The 25,224-nt window shown below is 55.9% G+C and overlaps 2 protein-coding genes and 1 non-coding gene across 3 annotated transcripts; 1 reads left to right on the top strand and 2 right to left on the bottom strand.

The window, feature by feature from the left end:
• Nucleotides 1-1,339: 1,339 nt before the first annotated feature.
• Nucleotides 1,340-8,866, bottom strand: ABI3 (ABI family member 3). The gene is made up of 8 exons (XM_059488944.1): nt 8,710-8,866; nt 6,986-7,153; nt 6,295-6,471; nt 5,337-5,422; nt 3,780-3,875; nt 2,733-3,208; nt 2,515-2,632; nt 1,340-1,704 (listed from the first exon to the last, which is right to left on the bottom strand). Coding segments are annotated over exons 1-8 (1,239 nt in total). The 5' UTR covers nt 8,827-8,866; the 3' UTR covers nt 1,340-1,703.
• GNGT2 (G protein subunit gamma transducin 2) lies at nt 8,061-14,020 on the top strand. Its single transcript, XM_059488991.1, has 3 exons — nt 8,061-8,192; nt 11,392-11,487; nt 12,862-14,020. Exons 1-3 carry the CDS (start codon nt 8,067-8,069, stop codon nt 12,985-12,987), a joined length of 348 nt encoding a protein of 115 aa, XP_059344974.1. The 5' UTR covers nt 8,061-8,066; the 3' UTR covers nt 12,988-14,020.
• A 1,477-nt stretch (nt 14,021-15,497) lies between these two features.
• Nucleotides 15,498-15,569, bottom strand: TRNAQ-UUG (transfer RNA glutamine (anticodon UUG)). Its single transcript has one exon. It is a non-coding gene; the product is annotated as a tRNA-Gln (tRNA).
• Between the last annotated feature and the right edge of the window lie 9,655 nt (nt 15,570-25,224).

Below are 25,224 nucleotides of genomic sequence, written 5' to 3'. Positions count from 1 at the left end.
TTCCTAAATATCCAGCAGCCACCTCCCCACGGGCTGGGCACGTCCTTGCTCCTGCCATCCTCCCCTGGCCGTGGGCTCTGATCCCACTGGGAATTCCACCTGGGAAATCCCTGATCCCACTGGGAATTCCACCTGGGAAATCCCTGCTCGCTGTGCTCCTGATCCCACTGGGAATTCCATCTGGGAAATCCCTGCTCCCACTGGGAATTCCATCTGGGAAATCCCTGATCCCACTGGGAATTCCATCTGGGAAATCCCTGGTCCATTGGGAATTCCATCTGGGAAATCCCTGCTCCCTGGGCTCCTGATCCATTGGGAATTCCATCTGGGAAATCCCTGATCCCACTGGGAATTCCACCTGGGAAATCCCGGATCCTGTGGGGCCCCTCCTGCCCCAGGGAGGGTCAATCCCCCTGACCTGGGCACCCCCGAGGTTCCCCAGTCCCCCCGGGGTCACTTCTGGCACCGGGTCCCCAGAGGCCAAACCCTCCCCTCCTCCCCACCGCAGTGTTAATTAATTAATTAATTAATTCCCCCTTCTAATTGCACTCTTCAGGGCCACCTCCAGGGGTTGGCTCCTCCTGGATCTATCCCGGGTTTATCCCGGGTTTATCCACAGCCTTACCGGCCCCCGAGGGCAGCCCTGGCTCCCCCGGACCCGGCAGGAACCGACCAAAGCAGCCCCGAGTCTGTTCCTCCTCCCTCGGACTGTGCGGAACTCAAAGCCATGGAATTAAAGACACAAATCCGTGTGAGACGGACAGAGCTCTGTGTTGCGGACAGACAGACAGACAGACAGACACAGCTCTGGGTGGGACACAGCTCTGGGCTGCACCGAGGGGGCTCCTGCTCCGGATCCTGCTCCGGATCCTGATCCTCGGGCCCTGGAGCAGCAGGGTGGGCAGGGCATGGACGGGGCACGGACAGAGGATGCTCGGGGGTGGAATTCTGGGGCTGGAGCACCCCTGGAGCAGCAGGGTGGGACAGGGGATGGGCAGGGGATGAGCAGGGGACACTCTGGGATGGGGTTTTGGGGCTGGAGCATCCCTGGAGCCCCCGGGGACAGCGAGCTCTGCTCTGTGCCCAGGGTCCCGTTCTGGGTTGGCATCCAGGACTGGGATCCAGGGTTGGGATGCAGCCCGGGGATCCAGCACAGGGATCCAGGGCTGGGATCCAGGGTTGGGATCCAGGGTTGGGATGTGGGGCTGGGATCCAGCACAGGGATCCAGGGCTGGGATCCAGCACAGGGATCCAGGGTTGGGATCCAGGGTTGGGATCCAGGGCTGGGATCCAGCACAGGGATCCAGGGCTGGGATCCAGCACAGGGATCCAGGGTTGGGATGTGGGGCTGGGATCCAGCACAGGGATCCAGGGCTGGGATCCAGCACAGGGATCCAGGGCTGGGATGTAGGGCTGGGATCCAGGGTTGGGATGCGGGGCTGGGATCCAGCACAGGGATCCAGGGCTGGGATCCAGCACAGGGATCCAGGGTTGGGATGTGGGGCTGGGATCCAGCACAGGGATCCAGCACAGGGATCCAGCACAGGGATCCAGGGTTGGGATGCAGCCCGGGGATCCAGGGCTGCCCCCAGGATCAGCTCCCTCCCTGCCGCGTTCCCAGCTCGGTGTCCTCGGTGTCCTCCTGCCGCGGGCCGGGGAGCGGGGACATCACTGAGGGATGGGGACACGGACACGGAGCCGCATCTGGGGACAGGGACACGGACACGGAGCCACCGCTGTGGGATGGGGACACGCACACACGGAGCCACTGCAGGGGACAGGAGCGGCTGTGGCACCGCTGGGCATGGCAGGGGCTGGGCCAGGGGACCCAGGGGGTTTGGGACCCTCTGTGTCTTTCTGCAGGGGTTTGGGACCCTCTGTACCCTTCTTTGGGGGTCTGGGACCCCTGTACCCCTCTCCAGGGCTTTGGCACCCTCTGTACTCTTCTTCAGGGCTTTAGGACCCTCTGCACCCCTCTTCAAGGATTTGGGACCCTCTATAAGGGTTTTGGGACCCCAGTGCCTCTCTCCAAGGGTTTGGGACCCCCTGCACCCCTCTCCAAGGACTTAGGACCCCTGTACCCCTCCCCAGGGGTTTAGGCCCCCCTGTACCTTACTACAGGGCTTTAGGACACTCTGTACCCCTCTCTAAGGATTTGGGACCCTCTACAAGGGTTTTGGGACCCCCTGTACCACTCCCCCGGGGTTTAGGCCCCCCTGTACCTTCCTACAGGGCTTTAGGACACTCTGTACCTCTCTCCAAGGATTTGGGACCCTCTACAAGGGTTTTGGGACCCGCTGTAAGGGGTTTTGGGACCCCCTGTACCCCTCCCCAGGGGTTTGGGACCCTCTGTAAGGGGTTTTGGGACCTCCTGTACCCCTCCCCAGGGGTTTGGGACCCTCTACAAGGGTTTTGGGACCCCCTGTACCCCTCCCCAGGGGTTTGGGACCCTCTGTAAGGGGTTTTGGGACCCCCTGTACCCCTCCCCAGGGTTTAGGCCCCCCTGTACCTTACCACAGGTAGCTCTGCGGGGCCCACGGGGGCTCCTCTGCGCCCGGTGGCGGTGGCAGGGCCGGGTCCCCAGAGCCGGGCTCGGCCGGGGGTGGTGGCGGCAGCTCGAGGTCATCGGGGGCTGCGAGACCCCAGAAGGGGTGAGGGGCTCCGGAGGGACGGGGACGGGGCACACGGTGCCCCCCGTGCCCCTGTCACCGCCCCGGGCACCGGGCACTCACCTGGCGGCGGGAGCTCCGGCGGGGGCACGGCCAGGTGCGCAGGGGGAGGGGGCAGCAGGTGCCCGGGGAGGGGCGGCGGAGGGGGGATGGCAGCGCCAGGCGGGGGTGGCACAGCAAGGGACGGTGCCATCGGGGGTGGCACAGGAGGGGACGGTGGCACAGCAAGGGACGGTGCCATTGGGGGTGGCACAGGAGGGGACGGTGCCATCGGGGGTGGCACAGGAGGGGACGGTGCCATCGGGGGTGGCACAGCAAGGGACAGTGCCATCGGGGGTGGCACAGGAGGGGACGGTGGCACAGCAAGGGACGGTGCCATCGGGGGTGGCACAGGAGGGGACGGTGCCATCGGGGGTGGCCCTGGTGGGGACGGTGCCATCGGGGGTGGCACAGCAAGGGACGGTGCCATCGGGGGTGGCCCTGGCAGCGGTGGCGGGGCAGGAATTCCGTCCCCAGGAGCTGCCGGAGTCCCGCTGGAGCTGGCGGGGGGAAGCAGCAGGGTCAGGGTGGGGGTCCCTGTGTCCCCACGCTGAGCACAGGCAGTGACCCGTGCCAGGACAAGGTGGCACCGTGTGGCACCTGCAGCTGGGCAAACCCTTCCCCACCCCCTGCCCCATTTCCCATCACTCCCATCATTCCTATAATTCCCATAATTTCCCATCGTAATTTCCCATCATAATTTCCCATCGTAATTTCCCATCATAATTTCCCATCATAATTTCCCATCATAATTTCCCATTATTTTCCATCATTTCCACTGTTCCCCCTCTCCCTAAAGGACATCCTTGCCCTGTCAGGGCAGCAAATCCCCCAAACCCCTGTTTTCCCCCCAAACCCCCATTTTCCCCCAAACCCCCATTTTCCCCCCAAACCCCTGTTTTTCCCCCCAAACCCCCGTTTTCCCCCAAACCCCCATTTTCCCCCCAAACCCCTGTTTTTCCCCCCAAACCCCCGTTTTCCCCCAAACCCCCGTTTTTCTCCCCAAACCCCCGTTTTCCCCAAAACCCCCATTTTCCCCCCAAACCCCGAGCACGGGAGCCGCCCCGGTACCTGGGGGGCAGCGGGGAGGAGCCGCAGGAGCCGCTCGGGAGCTTCCCCGCGGGAACCACGGGCGGCTGCACCGGCTCAGGGACACGGCTGCTCCTCCTGAGGGGACCACTGGGGTCACTGGGGTCACTGGGGTCACTGGGGTCACTGGGGTCATTGGGATCAATGGGATTGATGGGATGGGATCAATAGGATCAGTGGGATGGGGTCAGTGGGACCAATGGGATCAATGAGATTGATGCGATGGGATCAGTGGAATGGGATGGGATGGGATGGGATGGGATGGGATCAGTGGGATAGAATCAATGGGATCCATGGGATTGATGGGATGGGATCAATGGGATCATGGGGATCCATGGGATCCATGGGATTGATGGGATGGGATCATGGGGATCCATGGGATCCATGGGATCAATGGGATTGATGGGATTGATGGGATTGATGGGATTGATGGGATTGATGGGATTGATGGAATGGGATCAATGGGATCATGGGGATCCATGGGATTGATGGGATGGGATCAATGGGATCATGGGGATCCATGGGATCAATGGGATCCATGGGATTGATGGGATGGGATCAATGGGATCATGGGGATCCATGGGATCAACGGGATCCATGGGATTGATGGGATGGGATCAATGGGATCATGGGGATCCATGGGATCAATGGGATCCATGGGATTGATGGGATGGGATCAATGGGATCATGGGGACCCATGGGATCAATGGGATCCATGGGATTGATGGGATGGGATCAATGGGATCATGGGGACCCATGGGATCCATGGGATGGGATCAGTGGGTTGGAATGGGGTCAATGGGACAAGATGGGACAGGATGGGTTGGGATCAGTGGGATCCATGGGATTGATATGGGATGGGATCAGTGGGATGGGATCAATGGGATCAATGAGATCCGTAGGATCAATGGGTTGGGATCGGTGGGTTGGAATGGGATCAGTGGGATGGGATGGGATCAGCGGGGTGGGTTGGGATTGATGGGATGGGATCAATGGGATGGGATCAATGGAATCCATGGGATCAAGGGGATCAATGGGATGGGATGGATGGATGGGATGGATGGGATGGGATGGGATGGATGGATGGATGGATGGGATGGATGGATGGGATGGGATGGGATGGGATGGGATGGGATGGGATGGGATGGGATGGGATGGATGGGATGGATGGGATGGATGGATGGATGGATGGGATGGATGGATGGATGGATGGGATGGGATGGGATGGATGGGATGGGATGGATGGATGGATGGGATGGGATGGGATGGATGGGATGGGATGGATGGGATGGGATGGATGGATGGGATGGATGGGATGGGATGGATGGGATGGGATGGGATGGATGGATGGATGGGATGGATGGATGGGATGGGATGGGATGGGATGGATGGATGGATGGGATGGATGGGATGGATGGATGGGATGGGATGGGATGGGATGGGATGGGATGGATGGATGGATGGGATGGATGGGATGGATGGGATGGGATCCACACCACATGCCACCACCCCCTGGTGACCCAGCAGTCCCAGTCTCACCCCAGTGTCCCCGCAGCCTGGGCCGAGGAGGATTTGGTGCTTTTGCGAGCCAGGGTGCCGGTGCGGGACAGCTGCGTGCTGGTGTCCTGCGGCACGGGACACGGGGACACACGGACATGGGGACAGATGGACACAGGGACACACGGGCACGGGGACACACGGGCACAGGAACACGGGGACAGACGGGCACAGGGACATGGGGACACACGGGCACACGGACACACGGACACACGGGGACATGGGGACGCATGGACACAGGGACACACGGACACATGTGGGTGCCGTCCCTGCCCGAGCAAGAGGCACCGGGGGCCGCGGGAGGCACCGGGGCGGCCCCGAGGCAGCAGCGGCACCGTGGGAACCGCGGCAGCGCCCGCCCCGAGGCCTCCGTGGGGTTTCCGGTGTGGGGGAGGATCCGTGGGGCGCAGAGGCCTCTGAACCCTTTTGTGGGCGCCTTTCAGAGCTGGGAAAGGCTCCACGGGGCTCTGAGGCTCCCAAACTCTTCCTGTGGGGGGTTTCTGCAGTGGGGCAGGATCCGTGGGGCTCCCAAACCCCTCCTGAGGGGATTTCTGCAGTGGGGAGGGTCCATGGGGCTCCCAAACCCCTCCTGAGGGGGTTTCCGGAGTGGGGCAGGATCTGTGGGGCTCAGAGGCCTCCAGAACCCTTTTGTGGGCACCTTTCAGAGCTGGCAAAGGCTCCACGGGGCTCTAAAGCACCCAAACCCCTCCTGTGGGGATTTCTGCAGTGGGGAGGGTCCATGGGGCTCCCAAACCCCTCCTGTGGGGTTTGCAGAGCTGGCAAAGCCTCTGTGGGGTGCCAGGCCCCCAAAGCTGAGCGGGCACGGACAGACCCCGTTTCTCCATGGAGGAGGGGTCAGAGCCACCCGTGCCCCCCTCAGGGCACGCTTGGGGACACTGGGGACACCGGGGACCGATGAACGCCACCCAAGGGCCCCCACCTTGACCCCGTGGCCCACGCCGTCCAGCACGCTGAAGCTGAGGGGTCTGCGGTAGTAGGGCTCCAGCACGGGGGGCTCCGGCGGGGGCAGAACCTTCTGGAAGCTCAGGCACCTCCTGGTGACGGTCAGGGCGCCGATCTCGCGCCGCGACACCTTCTCCTTGTGGATGTCCACGCTCTGCCGAGGCGACACCGTCCCCAAAGTGCCACGGGGCCCTCAGCAGCGTCAGCAAGCTCAGAGTGCCCACAGGACCCCTCAGCAGCGTCCCCAAACTTTAGGTGGCCACAGGACCCCTCAGCAGCGTCCCCAAGCTTTAGGTGGCCACAGGACCCCTCAGCAGCGTCCCCAAGCTTTAGGTGGCCACAGGACCCCTCAGCAGTGTCCCCAAGTTTTAGGTGGCCACAGGACCCCTCAGCAGTGTCCCCAAGCCCTGGGCGCCCATTGGGATCCTGCAGCAGCGTCCCCAGGCTCTGTGTCCCCAAACTCCAGGACCCCTCAGCAGCGTGCCCAAGCTCAGGGTGGCCACTGGGAGATTTAGGGACGCTTTGGGCTGGGCAGGTGTGACAGGGAAAGAAAGCCCCGAGGCCGTTCCTGGGGCTGGCCCTGCATTCCCAGTGCTCGGGGGCTCTGCAGCCCCTCGGAGCCGCCCACAGGCCCTGTCCCCAGCCCTCCCCGGTCCCCTCGGTCCCACCTGTGCCACGCAGGCGACATCGGCCTCCAGCTGGCGCAGCTGGGCCGCCTGCAGGTCCATGAGGCGCAGGAAGGCGCGGGCCAGGCTGCTGACCTGGTAGGTGACGCTGGCCAGGGACTGCGTGCTCAGCGCCATCGTCTCCTGCAGCGCCCGCCGCTTGTCGCCGGCCTGCGGGGACACAGCCGGGGCCGTGGGACGAGGAATCACCGCCGAACCCCGAGCGGGGACACAGCCCGGGGCCGTGGGACGAACCCCCGGGGGAGGGGACACAGCCCGGGGCCGTGGGACGAGGAATCACCGCCGAACCCCGAGCGGGGACACAGCCCGGGGCCGTGGGACGAACCCCCGGGGGAGGGGACACAGCCCGGGGCCGTGGGACGAGCGCTCCCTGCCCAAGCCCGCGGGGTTTCCTTCTGCTTTCCAAATGCCTCAACTTCCCCCGGGCCCGGCGGCGGGGGATGCGGGGATTGCCCGGGTCCCACCGGGAATGAGGGCCCGGGAACCCGCCGGGAATGAGGGCCGGGATTGCACCGGGAATGAGGCCCGGGAACCCGCCGGGAATGAGGGCCGGGATTGCACCGGGAATGAGGGCCCGGGATTGCGCCGGGAATGAGGGCCCGGGATTGCACCGGGAATGAGGGCCCGGGATCGCACCGGGAATGAGGGCCCGGGATTGCACCGGGAATGAGGGCCGGGATTGCACCGGGAATGAGGGCCCGGGATTCCTGTCAGGAATGAGGGCCCGGGATTCCTGTCAGGAATGAGGGCCCGGGATTGCACCGGGAATGAGGCCCGGGATCCCGTCGGGAATGCGGGCCGGGATCGCACCGGGAATGAGGGCCCGGGGGCTCCAGGGCTCACCGAGTGCCCGGGCCAGCCCTGGGGAGGGGACAGCCAGAGAGAGAGGCTGCGTGTGGCACGGCCGGGGTGGCAGCGGCAGTGCCGGGGCTCTGAGCCGTGCTGAGCCGTGCCGGGGCTCTGAACCGTGCCGGGGTTTGCTCTCAGCCGTGCCGGGGCTCAGCTCCCGAAATAGCTCCGCTCATTTCCCCTCGGTTCTGCCCCGCCGGCTCCGGGCCCCGCGATGGCGGAGCCGCCTCGGGGCCGGCAGGAGCCACGGTGGGCACACGGGGAGCCCTGCCCGGCTGGGAGGGACAAAATGGGCATTTTCCTCCTGATTCCATCTCCTAAAATCCTGTTCCGGTCCCCGGTGAGCCAGGCAGGGTGAGGAGGATGAGGAGGACAAGGAGGATGGGGATGGGGACGGGGACGGGGATGGGGATGGGGATGAGGAGGACGAGGAGAAGGAGGATGAGGATGAGGAGGATGAGGAGGACAAGGGGAATGGGGATGGGGATGAGGATGGGAAAGATGAGGATGAGGATGGGGATGGGGTGAGGATGAGGACGAGCACACCAGCGCAGCTTCACGCTCGCCCGCACGCACAGGCCCCGCCAGGTGCCACCTCCCAGCCCCTGCGCCCCCCACCTGTCCCCAGCCCCCTCCCGGGGCTTCTCCAGCCTTACCAACCCCCCAGAGAACCCCCCCGCACCCCAAACCCGCCGGGCGCTGCCGCGGGGGGCACAGGACCAGCCGGGGCACCCAGCGGAGAGCGGCGGGAGCGGAGCCAGGGGATGCTCGGGGCAGCCGGGCCCCGCTCCAGCATCGCCCCCGGCCCGGCCCGGCCCGGCCCGGCTCAGCGCGGCTCGGCCCGGCCCGGCCCTCACCTGCAGGTAGTTGCTGTGGCAGTACTCGGCCACCCTGAGCAGGTTCCCGTGCTGCTCCCGCAGCCGCTCCCGGCCCGCGGGGATCTCGCTCAGCCGCAGCCGCTCCAGCTCCGACATCGCCCCGGTCCCGTCCCGGCCCCGGCCCCGGCCCCGGCCCGGCCCCACTTCCTCCCGGGCGCGATTTGAAGGCGCTGCCGGTGCTGACGCAGGGCCCGCGGGCGCCGCGGTGTCCCCGTTCCCCCCCGGGACACCCCGCCCTGCCCGGGACAGGCGGCGAGCGGCGGGGAGGGCGGCGGGGAGGATGGGAAGGGTGTGAGGCACGGGAACCGGCATGGAGCGCCGGGAGGGAGCCCACGGGGATCCTGAACCCAAAAGGATGCGGACCCCTAAAGGATCCCGACCCTAGAAGGATCCCGACCCCAAAGGATCCAGACTCCAGAAGGATGCAGATCCCAGAACGATGCAGACCCAAAAATGATCCCGACCCCAGAAGGATCCCGATTCCACAAGGATGCAGACCCCAGAGGCATCCAGAGCCCAAAAGGATGTAGATCCCAAAAGGATCCCGACCCTGAAAGGATCCTGACCCTGAAAGGATCCTGACCCAAGAAGGATCCTGACCCTAAAAGGATCCCAACCCTAGAAGGATCCCAACCCCAAAGGGACCCTGACCCCAAAAGGATCCAGAGCCTGAAAGGATCCTGACCCCAAAGGATCCAGACCCCAAGGGATCCAGACCCCAGAAGGACCCAGACCCTACAATCACCCTGACCCCCATCTGTGCCACCGGTGAGCCCCGGTGAGCCCCGGTGAGCCCCGCGGTGCCCGGTGAGCCCCGGTGAGCCCCGGTGAGCCCCGGTGAGCCCCGCGGTGCCCAGTGAGCCCCGGTGAGCCCCGCGGTGCCCAGTGAGCCCCGGTGAGCCCTGGTGAGCCCCAGTGAGCCCCGGTGAGCCCCGCGGTGCCCGGTGAGCCCCGGTGAGCCCCGGTGAGCCCCGGTGAGCCCCAGTGAGCCCTGGTGAGCCCCGGTGAGCCCCGGTGAGCCCCGGTGAGCCCTGGTGAGCCCCGGTGAGCCCCGGTGAGCCCCGGTGAGCCCCTGTCAGGGCACAGCGCGTCCTTGGCCCTGCGCGTTCCCATCCCCGCAGGAAATTCGCGCTCGGGAAGCCCCGGCGGCCCCGGCTCCGCTCCCGCCCCGCCCCAGGTGCTGCCCCGGCGCCTCCCGGGCTCCGGCCCAGCCCCGGCCCGGCCCTTCCTGAGCCCATCCCGGGGAAGTGATGGATTTCCTGCGATCCCGCTCCGAGCGGCACCGGCGGCTCCCGGCCCGACCCCCGAACGAACCGGGGGGAACCGCCGGGACCCCCGGGGTCAGTGCGGGGTTAATGCCGGGGTCATTCCCGGGGTCATTCCCGGGGTCAGTCCTGGGGTCAGCCCTGGGGTCATTCCCAGTGGTCACTCCTGGGATCGTTCCCAGGGGTCACTCCCGGGCATCATTCCAAGGGTCATTCCCAGAGGTCACTCTCAGTGGTCACTCCAAAGGTCACTCCCAGGGTCATTCCAAGGGTCATTCCCAGGGGTCACTCTCAGTGGTCACTCCCGAGTTCACTCCCAGGGTCACTCTCAGTGGTCATTCCTAGGGCCACCCCCAGTGGTCACTCCCAGAGGTCACTCCTGGGGTCATTCCCAGGGATCACCCCGTGATCACTCCCGTGGTCACCCCCGTGGTCACTCCCAGGGTCACTCCCGTGGTCAGTCTCAGTGGTCACTCCTGTGGTCACTCCTGTGGTCACTCCCGTGGTCACTCCTGTGGTCACTCCCAGGGTCACTCCCGTGATCACTCCCAGGGTCACTCCCAGGGTCACTCCCAGGGTCACTCCCAGGGTCACTCCTGTGGTCAGTCTTAGTGGTCACTCCTGTGGTCACTCCCACGGTCACTCCCGTGGTCACTCCCGTGGTCACTCCCGCCTCTCGGGCAGCACTCGGCCACTCCCGGGCAGTCCCGGGGGTCTCCCCGTCTGTCCCGGCCGGACCCCCCAGCCCCGCTGCCCCCCCGGCCCCATCAGGCCGGGCTTTGTGGGCCGGGCCGGGCTTTGGGGCTAATTCCCAACACCTGAGCGGCTTAGGCCGCTGAGTCCATTATCGGCTTAGCGGCAAAGACATCTGCTGCCGGTACCCAGAGCGGCAGAGCAGCAGCTCCTGTGCTCTCCTGTCCGTCCTGTCTGTCCTGTCTGTCCTGTCTGTCCTGTCTGTCCTGTCTGTCCTGTCCCCTCCCGTCCCGTCCCTCCATGGGGCTCTGAGCGGCCCCGGCGCGCACAGGGGCGGCCCCCGGCCCCCAGGTGAGTTCCTCTGCCCCTCCAGGCCCGTTTGGGGACCAGGAATTGCTCCCTCCTGGGTCTGGGCGCTCCCGGGGCTGGCGGTGACCCCAGGGATGGAGAGGAGCACGGGGCATGGGTCCCATGGGGGTTTATTTTTGGGAAGAAGAGTTGGGTTTTCCCAAATTCCACGATCCCAAAACTTCCAGGGGAGTGCAGACAATGAAGGAACCATGCTGTAAAAAGCTGGAGGAAAGGAAAGCTGCAATGTGTTTAATTCCTCAGGAAGGTTGGGAAGCGTCCCAGGCGCTGCTCAGGGACACTGGGGGGACGCAATCCCCCTCAGCAATAACCCCAACAACCGGCTGTGCCCCAGTTCCAGGGCACCATGGCTCAGGACATGACCGAGAAGGAGCTGCTCAAGATGGAGCTGGACCAGCTGAAGAAGGAGGTGAAGAACGAGAGGCAGATGGTGAGTGCCTCACTGCAGCCAGGGCAGGATGGCCGTCCCTGGGGGAGGGAGAGAACCCCAGGGTCTGAAATCCACCCACGCTGCCCCTAAAACACCGATACTGCCCCTAAAGCCAGGCAGGAGCGCTCACACTGCCCCTAAAGCTCTGGGATAACCTGAGACACCCCGGGGCTTATTTGGGATGCTCTGGCACACCCCAGGGGTGGTTTTGGGGATTTCTGGGACACCCCAGGAGTGGTTTAGGGATGCCCCAGGGGCAGTTTAGGGATGCCCCATCCCAGGTCCATGTCCTGCTCCCCCGCCCCAGCCCCAGGCTGGCCCCAGTGCAGATCCCCTAGTGTGCATCCCCCCGCTTGGATCCCCCAGGGCAGATCCCCAGGGTTGGATCCCCCGCGGTTGGATCCCCAGGGTTAGACACCCAGTCTGGATCTCCCTGTTCAGGTCCCCGGTTCAGATCCCCGGTTCAGATCCTCAGTTCAGATCCCCGGTTTGGATTCCTGGTTCAGATCCCCGGTTCAGATCCCCGGTTCAGATCCCCGGTTCAGATCCTCAGTTCAGATCCCCAGTTTGGATTCCTGGTTCAGATCTCCGGTTCAGATCCCCGGTTCAGATCCCTGGTGCAGATCCCCACTGCAGATCCCCAGTTCAGATCCCCGGTTCAGATCCCTGGTTCAGATCCCTGGTTCAGATCCCTGGTGCAGATCCCCAGTATGCATCCCCTGGGTTGGATCCCCAGTTCAGATCCCTGGGTTCAGATCCCCGGTTCAGATCCCCAGTTCGGATCCCCGGTTCAGACCCCCAGTGCAGATCCCCAGTTCAGATCCCTGGTGAGCATCCCCCGGTCCAGATCCCCGGTCTGGATCCCCGGTTCAGATCCCCAGGGTTGGATCCCCTTGTTCAGATCCCCAGTTCAGATCCTCAGTGCAGATCCCCAGTGCAGATCCCCGGGTTTGGATCCCCAGTTCAGATCTCTGGTTCAGATCCCCGGTGTGCATCCCCCGGTCCAGATCCCCGGTCCAGATCCCCAGTTCAGATCCCCAGTTCAGATCCCCGGTTCAGATCCCCGGTTCAGATCCCCGGTTCGGATCCCCGGTGCCGTTCCCCAGTTCAGACCCCCCCAGTCCAGCTCCCCAGTTCAGATCCCCGGGTTTAGATCCCCCAGTTCAGATCTCCAGTTCAGACCCCCCAGTCCAGCTCCCCTGTTCGGATCCCCAGTGCAGATCCCCAGGTTTGGATCCCCAGTTCAGATCTCTGGTTCAGATCCCCGGTGTGCATCCCCCAGTCCAGCTCTCCTGTTCGGATCCCCGGGTTGGATCCCCCCGGTCCGGATCCCGGTTCCGTTGCCCCCGCACTGTCATTATCTGCCCCGGGCAGGTGTCCAAGACGGGCAAGGAGATCAAGGAGTACATCGAGTCCATGGCGGGCGAGGACCCGCTGCTCAAGGGCGTGCCCGAGGACAAGAACCCCTTCAAGGAGAAGGGCGGCTGCACCATCAGCTGACCGGCACCGCCGGCACCTCCCGCTTCCCCCTAGTCTGACCTCGGGCAGCACCGAACCGACCCTAGCGCCAAGAAACGGGACAAAAAGGAGAAATTTCACAAGATAAAAAAAAACACCCCAAACCCCACCCCCGCTGCCGCCGGGGCGCCGCGGCTGAGCTTTGGGTTCCCACGAGCAAAAAAAAAGCGAAACTTCTGCATTTTCAGCAGCCTGAGCGGGCGGGGGATGGGGAGAGAGAGCCCCGAGCCCGGATTTGTCCTTCATCCCAAAATCCCGGAGCTCCCTTCCATAGGAATTCCGGCTGGGATGGGCTGGGGAGGATGGAGATGGCACCAGCACCTCCTCCAGGTCTCTGCCCCTCTGGAAAACCTCTGGAAAATCAGCTCGGTGTCACCTGGAGCCATCCCCGAGCGCTCCTGCTGCTCCCTTTTGGGGTTTTTTGGGGTAAATTTAATCCCTGCTTGACAGGAAAACCCCGAGGCACAGCCAGCTCCTGAGTTCAGCGGGGTAGGTTTGCTGTTTGGAGCTGTTTTGCTCTTTTAAAAATCCAATCCAGGATTTGTTTCTATTTAATCTCAGGGAAAACTCTCCCAAAAACTGCCCCAATGCCACCGACCCCAAAAGGGAGGCAGCAATAATTTGAATTTTGGAGTCCCTCGGGGTGATGCCTCCAGCCCCGTCCCACTCCTCCTCTCCTCCCAGCCTGGTTAAATCCCAAGGAAATCCCTCTGGATCCCATCTGGAGCATTTTTCTACCCCTAAATCCCAAGGAAATCCCTCTGGATCCCACCTGGAGCATTTTCCTGCCCCTGGATCCCTGCTCAGCCTCACCACGGGGCAAAGGCGCTCCAGACGCCCTAAAAACGGGAGGAGAAGACAGAAAAATGTGGATTTTCCTCAAGCAGGGAGGCCCCCCTGCAGCCAGAACCCCCTCCCTGCACTCCCTGGCCCCCAAAACCCCAAAACTCCCCAAAAAACCCCAAAACAGCCCAAAAATCGAGGTGGTTTTGTTCTTTCTCGCAGACGCTCAATAAACCCGCCAGCACCACCACGGCCTCTGCTTCTTGCAGGAAATACTCTCCAAAAAATAGAATTGATGGGCTTTATTTTTACTCTAAAGTGGATTTTATAATGATTATTTTATTTTATTTTATTTTATTTTATTTTATTTTATTTTATTTTATTTTATTTTATTTTATTTTATTTTATTTTATTTTATTGCAGACCTCACAGTCCCAAGAGCCGGCTTGTGACTGACATTGTTTTTTTAATGCTCCAATACTCTTTTTTTTGCCTTTAAAACACAGGTGCTCAGTGGGGCTGAATCCTACTTTTTGGTGGGGTTTTTGATGGTTCTGCTGGGATTTTTTTGGATAGAATCCTATTAGGATTTTTTTGGGTAGAATCCTATTTTTTGATGGAGTTGGTTGGTGGGGTTTTTTTGGGGGGGTGATGGAGCTGAATGTGAGGTGCCCCATAATTAATTTGGAGATTAGGAAGCAACCCAAAGGTGCTGCTTCTTCTCCTGGCCAAAGCTCCATGACAAATTCAGGCTATTTAGGTTAAAAAAATAAAAATAATAGTATATTCTTGGCCTTGAGGCAATCGGCTCCTCCGGGGCCTGAGCTGCCCCTAATCCGGGGCGATAACCGGGCCGCGGCCGGAGGGGATTGACCCGTTAATCGATGTTAAAGGGCTGGGAACGTGCGTCAGAGCCGGCTAAGCCGCCTCTGAGGGGATTCGGGACCATGCGGGCCCCACAGCGCCTCAGGGCAGCGCCGTGAGGGCTCGAACCCGCCATGAGGGCTCCGCCATGAGGGCGCCGGGAGGCTGAGGGGGAGGCAGGCCAAACTGCGCTCTCAGCCAATAGCAACGCGGGATTGGCAGAGTGACATCCGCTCAGCCAATCAGCGGTGGAGAACGGAGGGCGCGAACCCGCTCCCGGGGGCTCGATGAAGTGGGAGGGGGCACAAAGGAAGGTTGCAGCCAATAGAAATGGAATATTGGGAGAGTGACAGCAGATATAGCCAATCAGAGATGGAAAACGGAGAGCGCAAAACACCCTCGGGATATACGGATTGCGGAAGAAGGAGGCGGTGCAAAGAGCGCTCTCAGCCAGTAAAAATAGGAGTTTATGAGAGTGACAGACCGAACAGCCAATCAGCGTTGGAAAACAGAGACGGCGAGTCTCCCCGGAGGGCTCCCGGCCTCGCCGGTAGAAGGCGGGTCTAAGCGCGGAGCCAGCCAACAGAAATACAGGATTGCCAGAGTGACGTCCTGCTCACCGAATCAGCGGTGGAAAACGGAGAGCGCCCTCCGGCTGCCATCAGCCGCCTTTCTCCCGCGCCTGCGCCCTGAAGCGCGGGAGCCCACGCACAAAATGGAGCGCGGCGAGCTCCGGTGCGACCCCGGCGCTCTCGGTGCGACCCCCGCAACCTCTCACCCTCATTCGGTCCTTTCCTGTCCCCTCCTCGGCCCCGGGGCGGCGGCGGCAGGCAAAAAGAAACACGAGGTCCCACCGAGATTTGAACTCGGATCGCTGGATTCAAAGTCCAGAGTGCTAACCATTACACCATGGGACCGCTGGGTGTAGCGAGAGGCGCCGCGCGCCCACCCTATCCCGCCGCCCGCGGGAAAGTCCCGGAGCCGCTGCCCGGGAATTCGGGAATCCGGGAATCCGGGAATTCGGGAATCCGGGAATTCGGGAATCCGGGAATCCGGGAAGCCGGGAATTCGGGAATCCGGGAATTCGGGAAGCCGGGAATTCGGGAATCCGGGAAGCCGGGAATTCGGGAAGCCGGGAATCCGGGAATTCGGGAATCCGGGAATCCGGGAATCCGGGAATTCGGGAATCCGGGAATCCGGGAATTCGGGAATCCGGGAATTCCGAAACATTCCCGGCCCTCGGAACCGTCCGGAACCCCGGTGCCGCCGCCCTTCCACCCGCTGGGCCAGCCCCCAGCCCCGCCGCTCTGACTTCCACCTTTACTTTTGTGTTTTTAAACTTATTTTTGGATTGTAAATTTATTTCTGCCTTTATTCCTCTGCGGTTTTTTCCTTATTTCTCCCCCTTTCTTTCTCGTTTTTCTCTATTTCCCACTTTATTTATTTTCCACTTATTAATATGTTTTTCCTCTATTCAGCCTTTCTTTCTCTGTTACCCTTTTATTTCTCCTTTTCCCACTCACTTTCCCCTTATCTCCTTATTTTCCTTCTATTTCCCTTTATTTCTTTTCCCCTCTCCATTTCCCTTTATTTATTTAATTTTCTCTTTTAACTTTTCCCCATTTATTTTTCCACTGCTCCGTGTTCCCCTTAATTTCTCTATTTCCTCTCCATTTTCCTCTTTATATTCCTTTTCCTCCTCTAGTTCTTATTTATTTTCCTATTTATCTTCTATTCCCCCTTTTCTTCTTGCTTCCCCTTATTTTTTCCTTTCTTTTTTCCATTTTTCAGTTTTCTCCTCTATTTTCCTTTATTTCTCTTCCATTTCCCCCTCTATTCCCTAATTTCCCCCTTTTATTTGTCCCTTTTCCCTTTATCACCTCCATTAGTTCTCTTTCCCCTCTATTTTTTTCTTTATTTTCCCCTCCATTTCTTTTTTGTAATTTCTCCTTTTATTTTTCTTCATCCCATTTTTCCCTCTTCCCTTTATTTTTCTTCTTCCCCATTTCCCCTTTAATTTTCCCCTTTTCCCATTTCTTTTCCTATTCTCCCTCCATTTTTTCTTCTATTTTCTCCCTTTTAATTTCAAATTCCCCCTTTATTTTTTCTTCCCTCCTCATTTTTCCCTAATTCCTCAATTTTCCCCTTTTTCCCCTCCCCAATCCCACAAATCCACACAAACACTTGGAAATTTATTTTTTTTTTTTGCTTCTTTCTCTGTTTTTGCTCTTTTATTTTTCACAGCGAAACAGTGGAAATAAAGCGATTTATGGCCAAAAAAAAAAAAAATTTAATAAAATAAGGAAAACCCTCCTCCCTGGAAAAAGAGCAGAGCCCACATCCATCCCAAATGCCAGGACAAGGGAAGGACGTGGATCAGGAGAGGTTAGAGGGGCAAAAAAAGGTGAAAACAACTCAAAAAAGAGGCAAAACAACACCCCAGAAATCACGATTTTTACCTAAAGAGCCTGAAATTTCCTGGGAAAAGCAGCACCTTTGGATGCTCCCAAAATTCAGCTCCATCCCCGCTCCCCCCCTGCTGCCATCACCCCCCAAAAAAAAACCCCAAACCGTTGGAAAAATAGAAAAAAACCTAAATTTTAAATGTGGATTCCCCCAGCCCTGCGGGGAGGCCGGAGGGGTGAGAGGGAAGGAGGAAAAATCCAAGGGAACAAAAAAAAAAAAAAAAAAAAAGAAAAAGGAAAATTGAGTATTAAAAATAAAAATAAAAATAAAAATAAAAAATCAGTCACAGCCCGAATCTGGGGCTGGTGAGGTCTGGAGCTTGCAAGGACTCAAAAATCACTTTCCTCAATGGAAAGCAATCCCATAAATCCTATTTTTTTTAATCTTTTATTTTTTTTTTTAATCCTATATTTTTGTAAAGAACGTTTTCTTTGGAAAAAGTGTAAATTTTTTCATTTTTTTTTTTATTTTTTTAATTTTTTTTTTTAACTTTTAAAAAGTTGGGTTTTTTTTTTTTGTTTTTTTTTTTGTTTTTTTTTTTTAATTTAAATTTCCTTTCCTCCCTAAAACTACGCCCGGGGGAGTCGCCCCTACCTAGAGTCACCTATGGCTAAGAGGTAGATCAAAAATCGGGATTGGGTGGGGATGAGGATTCCTGGGGTCGTTCTTGGGATCATCCCCAGGTCGTTCCTGGGATTATTCCCGGGATCATTTTCGGGATCGTTCCTGGATCGTTCCCGGGATCATTTTTTGGGATCGTCCCGGGATCATTCCTGGGGTCGTTCCAGGATCGTTTCTGGAATCATTCCTGGGGTTGTTTGGGATCGTTCCTGGGATTGTTCTCAAGATCGTTCCTTGGATCGTTCCTGGGATCGTTCCTGGGATCATTCCTGGGATCATTCTCAGGGTTGTTCCAGGATTGTTCCTAGATCGTTCCTGGGAATGTTCTCAAGATCGTTCCTTGGATCGTTCCTTGGATCGTTCCTTGGATCATTCCTGGGATCGTTCCTGGGATCATTCCTGGGATCATTCCTGGGATCGTTCCTTGGATCGTTCCTGGGATCGTTCTCGGGGTTGTTCCAGGATTGTTCCTGGATCGTTCCTGGGATTGTTCTCAAGATTGTTCCTGGGATCGTTCCTGGGATCATTCTCAGGATTGTTCCAGGATTGTTCCTGGGATCGTTCCTGGGAATGTTCTCAAGATCGTTCCTTGGATCGTTCCTTGGATCGTTCCTTGGATCATTCCTGGGATCATTCTCAAGATCGTTCCTGGGATCATTCTCAGGATTGTTCCAGGATTGTTCCTGGGATCGTTCCTGGGATTGTTCTCAAGATTGTTCCTTGGATCGTTCCTTGGATCATTCCTGGGATCGTTTCTGGGATCATTCTTGGGGTTGTTCCAGGATTGTTCCTGGATCGTTCCTGGATTGTTCCTGGGATCATTCTCGAGGTTGTTCCAGGATCGTTCCTGGGATTGTTCTCAAGATCGTTCCTTGGATCATTCCTTGGATCATTCCTTGGATCATTCCTGAGATCGTTCCTGGGATCATTCTCAGGGTTGTTCCAGGATTGTTCCTGGGATCGTTCCTGGGATTGTTCTCAAGATCACTCCTTGGATCATTCCTGGGATCGTTCCTGGGATCATTCTCGGGATTGTTCCTGGGATTGTTCTCAAGATCATTCCTGAGATCATTCCTGGGATCATTCTCGAGGTTGTTCCAGGATTGTTCCTGGGATTGTTCTCAAGATCATTCCTTGGATCATTCCTAGTATAATTCCTGGGATCATGTTCGGGACCATTCCTGGATTGTTCCCAGGATTGTTCCTGGATCATTCCCGGGATTGTTCCTGGGATCATTTTCAGGATCATTCCTGAGATCATTCCTGGGATTGTTCCTGGATCATTCCCGGGATCATTCTCAAGATCACTCCTGAGATCATTCCTGGGGTTGTTTGGGATCGTTCCTGGAATCATTACTGGCATCATTCCCGGGATCATTCCTGGGATTGTTCCTGGATAATTTTCGGGATCATCCCCAGGATCGTTTCTGGATCGTTCCCAGGATCATTCCTGGGATCCTTTTCAGGATCATCGCTGGGATCGTTCCCGGCATCATTTTCGGGATCATCCCTGGGATTGTTCCCGGGACCGTTCCTGGATCATCCCTGGGATCATTCCCAGGATCATTTTTGGGATCGTTCCCAGGATCATTCTCAGGATCATTCCTGGGATTGTTCCTGGATCATTTCCGGGATCATTTTCAGGATCGATCCTGGGATTGTTCTCAAGATCATTCCCAAGATTATCCCTGAGATCATTCCTGAAATCATTCCCAGGATTGTTGCTGGGATTGTTCCTGGAATCGTCCCTGGGATCATTTTCGGGATCATTCCCAGGATCATTCCCGAGATCATTCCCAGCTCTGCGGGCTCTGCGCGTTCCGGACTCTCGGGATCATCTCCCGCTCCCCTCCCATTTCCTGGAATTTCCCTGATCCCAGGTCTGGACTAGCGGGGTCGTGGGTTAAGGCTGAGTGTCCTCCTGCAATTCCATGGAATTCTGGATCCGGGTGAGGCCAGATGTCTGAGGAGCTGAAGGGATCCGACCGCAGATTCCTGAGGCTGAGTTCCCACCCTGGTTCCGACTGATCCTGTGGATTTCCCGGGATCAGCCGTGGGAGAGGAGGAGTTCCCTGCTTGGGATCAGCTCTTCCCACGCTGAAAATGCCCTGCCCCAAAATTCATCCCATTCCCAGGATCCCAAAAACCATCCCAATGCCAAGACCCAGGAATTCATTCCACTCCTGGGATCCAAAGCCATCCCAATGCGATGGGATCCCAAAAATTCATCCCATTCCCAGGATCCCAAAAACCATCCCAAGGCTGGGATTACAAAAATTCATTCCACTCCTGGGATCCAAAGCCATCCCAATGCTGGGATCCCAAAAATTCATCCCATTCCCAGGATCCCAAAAACCATCCCAAGGCTGGGATTACAAAAATTCATTCCACTCCTGGGATCCAAAGCCATCCCAATGCTGGGATCCCAAAAATTCATCCCATTCCCAGGATCCCAAAAACCATCCCAAGGCTGGGATTACAAAAATTCATTCCACTCCTGGGATCCAAAGCCATCCCAGTGCTGGGATCCCAAAAATTCATTCAGTTCCCAGGATCCCAAAACCACCCCACTCCCAGGATCCAGGAATTCATTCCACTCCTGAGATCCAAAGCCATCCCAATGCTGGGATCCAGGATCCAAGAATCCATCCCAGAAATCCTCCCCACGTTCTGCTGGAGCACCCCAAAATCCTCGTGCTCCAGGAGAACTTCCCAAACCCCCTTGGATCCATCAGAGCATTCCCCAAACCCAGCAGAACATCCCAGCCCGGCTCATCCCGTGATTTTCTTTTTTTTTTTCCCCCCCATCTCATTCCACGATTTTGGCTCCTGGGAATTCCTCTCCCACAAAAAACCCGGGAATTCCGGCCCGAGGATGAAGAGCCGGGATCCAGCAGGTGCTGGAGACTTTCCCGGGGGATTCTCGGGAATTCTCCCACCCCGCCGCCCTTCTGGAACGTTCCGGAGCCTCCCCCAACGGCTCCTCCTCGGAACAATCCCAAAATTCCTCCTCCGGTGGGAAGGTCCCTGCGGCTCTGAGGTAGCTCCAGGTGCGCGATCCCAGCTGGAAGCGCTTCCCAAAAAAAAAGAAAAAAAAAAAGAAAAAAAAAATCAGGAAAAATTCCAGGAGGGAAGAGCCTCGGGATGGTTCCGGAATCTCATCCGCCAGAAAAAGTGGAAAAAATCCAAACCAGCTTTTCCCTGAATTCCGCTTTTCCCGGATTTCTTGGAGCAGATGGAGGAGTCCTGTGGGGCTGGGAATTTTTCCTCCTTTTCCCTTCCAAGCCAGATCCATCTCATTCCCATTTTCCTGCTGGTTTTTGGGGAATTTTTCCTCATTTTTCCATTCCAGTCTGGATCCACCTCATTCCCATTTTCCTGCTGCATTTTTGGGAATTTTTCCTCATTTTTCCATTCCAAGCTTGATCCGTCTCATTCCCATTTTCCTGCTGTATTTTTGGGGAATTTTTCCTCATTTTTCCCTTCCAGTCTGGATCCACCTCATTCCCATTTTCCTGCTGTATTTTTGGGAATTTTTCCTCGTTTTTCCATTCCAAGCTTGATCCGTCTCATTCCCATTTTCCTGCTGTTTTTGAGGAATATTTCCTGTTTTTTCCATTGCAGTCCGGATCCACCTCATTCCCATTTTCCTTTTTGGGGGAATTTTTCCTGTTTTTTCCATTCCAAGCTTGATCCGTCTGATTTCTATTTTCCTGCTGGTTTGGGGGAATTTTTCATCATTTTTCCATTCCAAGCTGGATCCGTCTCCTTCGCATTTTCCTGCTGTATTTTGGGGATTTTTCCTGTTTTTTCCATTCCAGTCTGGATCCATCTCATTCCCATTTTCCTGCTTTTCCCAATTTTCCAATTTTTCCCAGAGAAAAGCAGGAGATGCTCCGAGGTCTCTTCCTTCCCACGAATCTCTTGGCTATCCATGAAATTTCCTCTGGGAATTGCCCTGGGAATTCCGACAGCGCCGGGAATGGGAGAAGGGCGGGAAAAGCACCAAAAATTCCCTGAATTTTTGGGATTTTAGAAATCCCAGAGATGGGATTTGGGAACGGCTGTTCCCGGTTTTTAGGGCTGAGATGGGAAATTTTGGGATCTTTGAGGTTGGGATTTGCCGGGAACGGGAATTTCAAGTATTCCAAGCCGCCTTTCCCTGACAAAAATTCCAGGGAAAATCGGGAAAATGCCCCCGAGGGACGGGAGCTGCCGAGCCCAAATCCGGCTCCTTTCACCCCAAATCTTTTGGGAACAAAAACCCAGAGGGGGATCCCACATTCCCCAATCCCAAATATTCGGGGAGGGAAAGTTGTGGGGTGATGGGATTGGGGGAAACAGCACCGAAATTGGCTCGTTTGGATCATTTGGGGATATTTTTTGTCGAATGTTTCGTCCAAAAATTGGATTTTCCTGCAGCAGGGACAAAACTATGGGGGAAACGGGATTGTACCAAAAGAAAAAAAAAAAAAGGATTTTACCAAGGAAAATTGGGATTTTGTCAAGAAAAAAATGGATTTCGTCAAGAGAAAAGGGATTTAACAAAAAAAAATTGGGATTTCACCCATAAAAAGGGGATTTCACCAGGAACAATCACCCTGCGGAGGGTTTGGAGCAGGCAGAGGTTGGGAATTCTCCTCTCCCTCCTCCCTGTGCGTTTGTAGGGAATAAAATTCAGCTCCCACTTAATGAAGGAATTCATTAATTAATTTCTCTCCCTCCTCCTCCATTTTTTAAAATTATTTTGGATATTTTTAAGCTTTTTTTTTTCCTTTTTCTAAAAATTATTTTTTCCTTTTTTTAAATAAATTTTTCTTTTTTTTAAAATTACTTTTTTCCTTTTTTTTTCCTATATTATTTTTTTCCTTTTAAAAATTACTTTTCCTTTCTTAAAATTACTTTCCCCTTTTTTAAAATCAATTTTTTCCTTTCGTTAATTAGAGTCGTTAATTCATTTTCTTTTATTCATTTCTTAATTAATTTTTTTTTTTTCCCCTCGGTAAAACGGAGGCAAAAAAAAAAAAAAAAAACTCTTTTAAAATAAATTTTTTTGTGGTTTTTGTGTTTTTTACAATTTTTATTTTAAATTTCACAGCACCATAGTGGAGAAGATGGATCGACACCACCCCCCTGGAATTCCGGGAAGGTTGGGACCACCTTGGGATTCTGGGATCTTTAGGAATTTTCTATCAAATATAGAAAAAAATCTCTTTATGGCTTCTGAGAGTGTGAAAATAAAACCAGCACAAAAAAACCCCTTTTTTTACCCCATTTTGCATAGAAAATGATGCCCAGGAGTGGAAAAATTCCCAAAAAATCCGTGGATTTTGCTGGATCTGATTGGGAAAATCCTTTCAGCCAGCGCCGGGTTCAGGTTTGGTTTTTACCCCTTGAAATACCCGGAAAAAAATCAAAAATTAAAATTAAAACTAAAATTTTTTAAAAAAGAAAAAAAAATTCAAGTTTTTCCCGCTGGGAAAACCAAATTTGGAATTTTCCCGGATTTTTTTTTGGAGAGCGCCGATGCCTGAGAGCTGAAATTCCTCAGCTGGCTGGGAAAAAGGGCACAAAAATTCCATAAAAATTCCATAAAAATTCCATAAAAACATCAAAGCTGAGGAAGCTGCTGCCATCTTTTCCACTAGGTCCAGAATTCCCGGCGTTCTCTCCGGAACGCCCGGATTCTTCCATTAAAAAAAAAAATTCCAAAAAAAATTTTCTCTCTTTTTTTTTTCTCTTTTTCATTAAAAAAATAAAATCTTCCCCGTTAGCACCTCTTATATAAAATATCAGCGAAAAGACCCCCCCCCCCAAAAAAAACCCCAAAAATAAAGTGAAAACAACCCCAAAAAAATCAGAATATTCCATAGCTGAGGTAATCACACCTGAGGTAGCTTTTTTTGAGCTTTTTTGTGGTTTTTTTGTCATTCCCGGGGTTGTTTTTTTGTTGTTTTTTTTTGCCCTGGATTGGCAGAATTCCAGGGAATTCCCTCTGCCGCCTTCCCTTCCCTAAATCTGCTTTTCCTGCTGTTCCAGGAGGGGTTTTGGAGGATTTTTCCCCCAAAATTCCTGCTGGGAAGGGCTGGGCTCCGTGAAATCCACGGCAAAAGTGTCCGGGCCGGGTTCGTCCCAAATTCCCGATTTTTCCACTCATCCCAATTTTCCTCCCATCACTCCTGGCCCTCAAAATTCACCCCAATTTCAATTATTTTATCCGAAGTTCCCATTTTTTTAAAACCTCATTTGGGAACCCTTCCATTCTCCTTTTCCCTCAAAATTCTTTTTCTTTCCACGTTTTTCACATTTTGCCCCAAATTCCCACTTTTCCACATCCCCGTTTTCCGTCCACCATTCCTGTCCCTCCAAACTCAGCCCAAATTTTCCCTTTTCTCCCAAATTCCCGTTTTTTTCCTTGGGGTCATTCCCAGCTTTTCCTCCAATTCCACCCCAATTTTCCTTTCCCGCCCTCCCCTTCCCGTTTTGGGGGGAAAACCCTGGAAAATCCCCGATTTTGGGGCTGGAGTTCCTGGAGCCCAGCCCTTGGTGGGAATCAGCACCTTCGGACCCTTCCCAAAATATTCCCAAAATCCCAAATCCTTTCCACCCCCCCGGAGTGCCGGGAATCAGCGCCCGCTGGCGTTCCTCAAATCCGCTTTTTCCTCTCTTGGGAACAGGGATTTTCCTGCAGGAACGAGGAATTTGGGGATCTTTTTTTTTTTTTTTTTTTTTTCCCCTTTAAATCAGGAAAAAAACCATTTCAATTTTAGCCCTTGATCTCAAATTGTTTTGGGAATTTTTTTCCACGTTGGAGGGGTTTGGGAACGAGGAGCCCCAGATTTAAGCGGATTCAGAATTCCAAGGAGATTTTCCTGTTTTCAGAGTTCCCCCCAGTCTCTCCTGCACGGAATTCCCAAATTCTGATGGTGGAGATGAGGAATTTTTTTTTTTTTTTTGGGGGGGGGGGAGATGTGATTCCCAATGGAATTCCCAATGGAATTCCCAATCCTGCTGGGGGATGGAATTCCCAATCCCTGTGGAAATGATTCCCAATTCCTGCCCATTCCCGATCCCTGTGGAAATTATTCCCAATCCCTGCCCATTCCCGATCCCTGTCTATTCCCAATCCCTGTGGAAATTATTCCCAATCCCTGCAGATTCCCAATTCCTGCCCATTCCCAATCCCTGCCCATTCCAATCCCTGTGGAAATTATTCCCAATCCCTGCAGATTCCCAATCCCTGCCCATTCCCAATCCCTGCAGATTCCCAATCCCTGCAGATTCCCAATCCCTGCCCATTCCCGATCCCTGCCCATTCCCGATCCCTGCCCATTCCAATCCCTGTGGAAATTATTCCCAATCCCTGCCCATTCCCGATCCCCATGGATTCCTGATCCCCGTGGATTCCCCGTCTCCCTGTGGATTCCTGATCCCCGTCCATTCCCAACCCCTGTGGATTCCCAATCCCTGCACATTCCCTGTCTC

This window comes from Ammospiza nelsoni, chromosome 26, assembly GCF_027579445.1.
Source record: "Ammospiza nelsoni isolate bAmmNel1 chromosome 26, bAmmNel1.pri, whole genome shotgun sequence".
Taxonomy (NCBI): Eukaryota; Metazoa; Chordata; class Aves; order Passeriformes; family Passerellidae; genus Ammospiza; species Ammospiza nelsoni.
Note: the sequence above shows the minus strand (reverse complement) of the source record. Positions and strands in the feature narration are given on the sequence as shown.